This window comes from Mastomys coucha, unplaced genomic scaffold (genome assembly GCF_008632895.1).
Source record: "Mastomys coucha isolate ucsf_1 unplaced genomic scaffold, UCSF_Mcou_1 pScaffold21, whole genome shotgun sequence".
NCBI classification, from domain to species: Eukaryota; Metazoa; Chordata; class Mammalia; order Rodentia; family Muridae; genus Mastomys; species Mastomys coucha.
Genome location: NW_022196904.1, coordinates 129,845,322 through 129,847,189, shown reverse-complemented (window position 1 = coordinate 129,847,189; position 1,868 = coordinate 129,845,322). Strand labels below are relative to the sequence as shown.

At 47.6% G+C, this 1,868-nt stretch overlaps 1 protein-coding gene across 1 annotated transcript in view; it reads right to left on the bottom strand.

Moving 5' to 3' along the window:
• Positions 1–1,609, bottom strand: part of LOC116103187 (cytochrome P450 2E1) — a 10,447-nt gene extending 8,838 nt beyond the window's left edge. The window contains exons 1-2 of the mRNA XM_031388740.1: positions 1,419–1,609; positions 501–660 (exon numbers count right to left, since the gene is read on the bottom strand). Of these exons, the coding sequence (XP_031244600.1) occupies positions 501–660; positions 1,419–1,595 (337 nt within the window). The 5' untranslated portion in view covers positions 1,596–1,609. The remainder of the gene's footprint in view (positions 1–500; positions 661–1,418) is intronic.
• Between the last annotated feature and the right edge of the window lie 259 nt (positions 1,610–1,868).

Here is a 1,868-nt window from a genome sequence, read left to right as displayed (position 1 = left end):
CACACACACACACACACACACACCCCACTCCCTCTGGAGCTCACCAGCTACAACCGAGGAAAGCAAATACCTAAAGCCTGGTCCATCCCTGCAAGCAGAGTGCCAGGCATGGGTAGGTAAGCGAAAGGACTTAGATGCATGCAACCAGCTACAGCTCAGAGACAGCTGAGACTGAGTGGAAAGAGCCCAAGAAGTTTAGAAAAGCATAAGAGCCTGAGGAGCAATCCTCTGGGGGAAACTTCCTGGGTTCAGAAACAACCTGTCTGCCATTCTCTGTAAGTAGGTCAGGGCTATGGTGAGGGCGAGGGTCTGGAGGCGTCTTGGATTCACAGTGCCTGCTCAGCACAAGCCTCAAAGCAGCTTCCATGCAAGGACAAGACATCATCTGAGCCTTTGCCTTGTTCTTTATTCTTTTGCGGCCACTAAGATTCGTAGGATCAAATGGTACTCACATTATTCGGTTAATTTGCCCCCTCCAACGGCCCAAGAAGCCAACTTACCCTTGTTCTTGTACTCCTGGAACACAGGAATGTCCCCTCTGCCAGAGAACTCATTCTTGTAGTTCAGTAGCACCTCCTTGACTGCCTTGTAGCCATGCAGGACCACGATGCGTCTTGGACCCAGGTGTAGTGTGAACACTGGTCCAAAGCGCTTTGCCAACTATAGGGACCAATGCATAGAAGATAGACAGGACTCAGTCTGCTTTAGACAGCCCACATCTCCTGTTATTGTTCCTGTTCTTCCCAGAGTTAGAGGGATGTGGGGGAAAGGGCATTTTGTCTTGTCTGATATGGGGGTACTCTTTCCACCCAGTTTCTGGGTTTGCAAGGGACCTTCTATCTAGACACAATTCTCTTCTCTGTGCCTGTTTAATCAATGCCAACATTCATCACCCTTTTGTTTGCCTCTAAAGTTAAGGCTCTCCCTTACCTGGAAGTACAAGCTAACTTGGAGTCAATGCTCCTAAAGCCTGTAGCTACCCTGCCACGGGCAAAGGCAACCCTTAACAGACACCAAGCATTAATTCCATGCCTGGTAGTATTTTGAGGGCTGGTTAATCCATGCAATATCCACAGCATTAGCAAAAGGCAGATGTTGTTATTCTGGTGTCTCACAGCTGGCTCAGTATTTTCCTTTTCATTCTGTTCTTTGACACAGGTTGATACCAGCCAGGATACAACTATTGCTGTATCAGTTAGCACCGAATGAATAAGTATCTCATAATCATTTCAACTGTATAGGGCCTCTGGGCCTGCATGGCACTACTCACTGTGAGTGTTTCATGCCCAAGATGGACTGAACTGTTAATTCAGTATCATGGTACCCTGTCATTGGATAACAGCTGACAATGAGTTTAATCTATACACATTATATCTAATCTCTAACCTGTTTTCTTAATGCAGCAATGTTTCCCTTACCTTGGTGAAAGACTTGGGGATATCCTTCAAATCCAGCTGAAAAACGTTTCCAAAGATAGGAAGTGGGAAAGGCCCTGGGGGCAGGTTCCAACTGCTATAGATCTGCTTCCAGATGGACACGACCAGGAGGGTGGCCACCCACACCAGCAAGGCAATGGTGATTCCAAGAACAGCCATGGTGCCTCTGGGGCTCCACTGTAAATTTGTAGGAATTTCCCAAGGAGAAACAAGGATTTTATAATGTGTCATCGAGAAGGAGGGTGGCCCAGCAGCCAATAACCTCTCTTCTCCCTTGGCCTAAGGCACTGGTTTATTATTAGCTGCAGTTGGCCATCATTTCAAAGGCTGAACCTTGGAGCCATTGCCTCTTAGAAGTTGCATCTACTGATCTGACAAGGATGAGGCTGGGCCCTGTCAATACTCTGGTTGCTGGCACCTGTCAGAGTGCTG